Here is a 2,338-nt window from a genome sequence, read left to right on the forward strand (position 1 = left end):
ACTAATATTAATAATATGCATGTCAATCTCTCCTGGCTCAAAGTGGAGGAGATATTGACTTCATCACTACTTGTATTTATGAGAGGTATTGACATGTTGAATGTACCGAGCTGTCTGTCTAAACTACTAGCACACAGCTCAGACACCCATGCGCCCCACAAGACATGCCACCAGAGGTCTCTTCACAGGCAAAGGGAGTGTCGTGTCTTTACTATCATTAAATTGAAGACTTCGTTTTTTATCAAAGATTCTCTGTAATTAGTATTACGCTATCAAATTGATTAATCATGTAACTGTAATTAACTAGGAAGTCGGGCACCAAGGAAAATATTCAGATTACAAAGTTATCATTTCCTAAAATAACTTTTCAGATATTTTATCTGATCAATTAGTCTTCGAATTAATGAATTATTTACTTTACCTCACGTTAGTCTCATTCCAAATGTCGTAAATTGTTGGTTATCTGCACGAACCCAGTCTTCACTATGAGTCATCCATACATCAATTGTCTTCAATCATTTATTTATTACTAAGTAATTCACAGAAATGCATAAACAAAACACCAAGTGAAATATGGTTACATGAAATGAAGGAGAATGTGCCCCTAGTGGGCTAAACCGGCATGGCGGCTTGTTAGACAAAAGGGGAAGTGGGGCCCGACTAAGAAGTCACTACAAAGTGATAATTGTAACAATTGAAATGCTAATCCTTGCACATGAACGTCACTCATTCGGGAACAATTGCAATCAATATATATATTTACGCTCAGTGTGTCGTCTTGATCGCTGGTGAAAAGTTGTTTATTTTGTAGAATTGTCCGTCTCTCTCTCTGTTGTGGTTAGAGGGGATAGTTCAGAGTGACATTCATTCATGTTGTTGTAGGATGGTTGTTTGGCGGTTGTCGTTCTTCGCATTCAATGATACCGAATTCCTAGCTGCAGACTAGTAATTAATATCAAAGACTTGTTCTTATTCTGTCGATATCGATAGTCTAAGAGTTTAACCACATGGTATGGTTAAAAAGATTCAGCAATGGTCTACAACCTTTGTCTAGTCCTAATGGAGAAATGAATGGTCTGGTGATAATTTCTCAAAGTTCGGTTTTTTATTCGAAATTTCAGAAAAGGGGCTGTCCCCGGATGCCTGACCCTAACTGGGCACAGGGGCGGTCCTCTGATTTAGTTCAAATCAAAGGGGAATTGGATTGTCCTTCATTAAACAGTTCAAAAATCATATTACACAATTTTACAAACGGTATCATACTCATTCATCTTATACAACAATTAGATGTAAACCTCATATCTGAGGCTATTATATAAACGGCGTTATGGTAATGTGGCCACACCGTCTCCCATGAGCTTCCCCAAGTTGTAACAAACGGACCAGTTAGTAGCTGGATTCTTCACCGATCTTTATACCTTCTCCGAACATAAACGTTGTTCGGACCTCAAGTTCTGTGAGGTGGAAGAAATTCCTTTGTTCTCTATGAAACTTCACTCTCTCTATACTGTGTGGCCATGAGGCAGGGTCTTCTCAAGAATTTACGACCTTTCTCTGACCACAGCAGCCTAGTTGAAGGAGGCAGGGAGAGGGGATGGGCTTGCTGTACCAAAAGAGGGAAACGTCATGACAGGAGAGACACAGTACTACATAGAGCCATGACTACATGGAACTCTATTCCACATAAGAGGAACTGATGCAGCAGTAGAATCAGATTTAAAAAACAGACGGACCTTATGGAACAGTGGGGACTGAAGCAACACAACCATTGGCACAGACACACAATAACATGCGCACCACACATACACATGGATTTAGTACCGTAGATGTGGTAGCGGTGGAGTAGGGGCCTGAGGGCACACTGTGTGTTGTGAGATTTGTGAATGTATTGTAATGTTTTAAAGTTGTATAAACTGCCTTAATTATGCTGGACCCCAGGATGAGTAGCTGCTGCCTTGACAGACAGACAGACAGACAGACAGACAGACAGACAGACAGACAGACAGACGACTCCCACAGGTGAGACACGGACGGACGACTTCCGCAGGTGAGACACAGACGGACGGACGACTTCCACAGGTGAGACACAGACGGACTTAATTTCCGCAGGTGAGACGACTACCACAGGTGAGACACACAGACGGATGGACGAGACTTCCGCAGGTGAGAACACGGACGGACGACGGACGGACGACTACCACAGGTGAGACACAGACGGACGGGGCGACTACCACAGGTGAGACACAGACGGACGGAGGCTGACTACCGCAGGTGAACCTGCAGGCGGGCGGCGCTCACTGAGTCAGCAAACACAAGCGGACAAGCCGACTTCCACAAG

The 2,338-nt window shown here is 43.2% G+C and overlaps 1 protein-coding gene across 1 annotated transcript in view; it reads left to right on the forward strand.

Annotated features, from left to right (window-relative positions):
- The first annotated feature begins 2,144 nt into the window (after window positions 1–2,144).
- Window positions 2,145–2,338, forward strand: part of LOC118399014 (protein spire homolog 1-like) — a 166,615-nt gene continuing 166,421 nt past the window's right edge. The window contains exon 1 of the mRNA XM_052473169.1: window positions 2,145–2,163. Coding sequence (XP_052329129.1) covers window positions 2,145–2,163 — 19 coding nt within the window. The remainder of the gene's footprint in view (window positions 2,164–2,338) is intronic.

This window comes from Oncorhynchus keta, chromosome 20 (genome assembly GCF_023373465.1).
Source record: "Oncorhynchus keta strain PuntledgeMale-10-30-2019 chromosome 20, Oket_V2, whole genome shotgun sequence".
Classification (NCBI taxonomy): domain Eukaryota; kingdom Metazoa; phylum Chordata; class Actinopteri; order Salmoniformes; family Salmonidae; genus Oncorhynchus; species Oncorhynchus keta.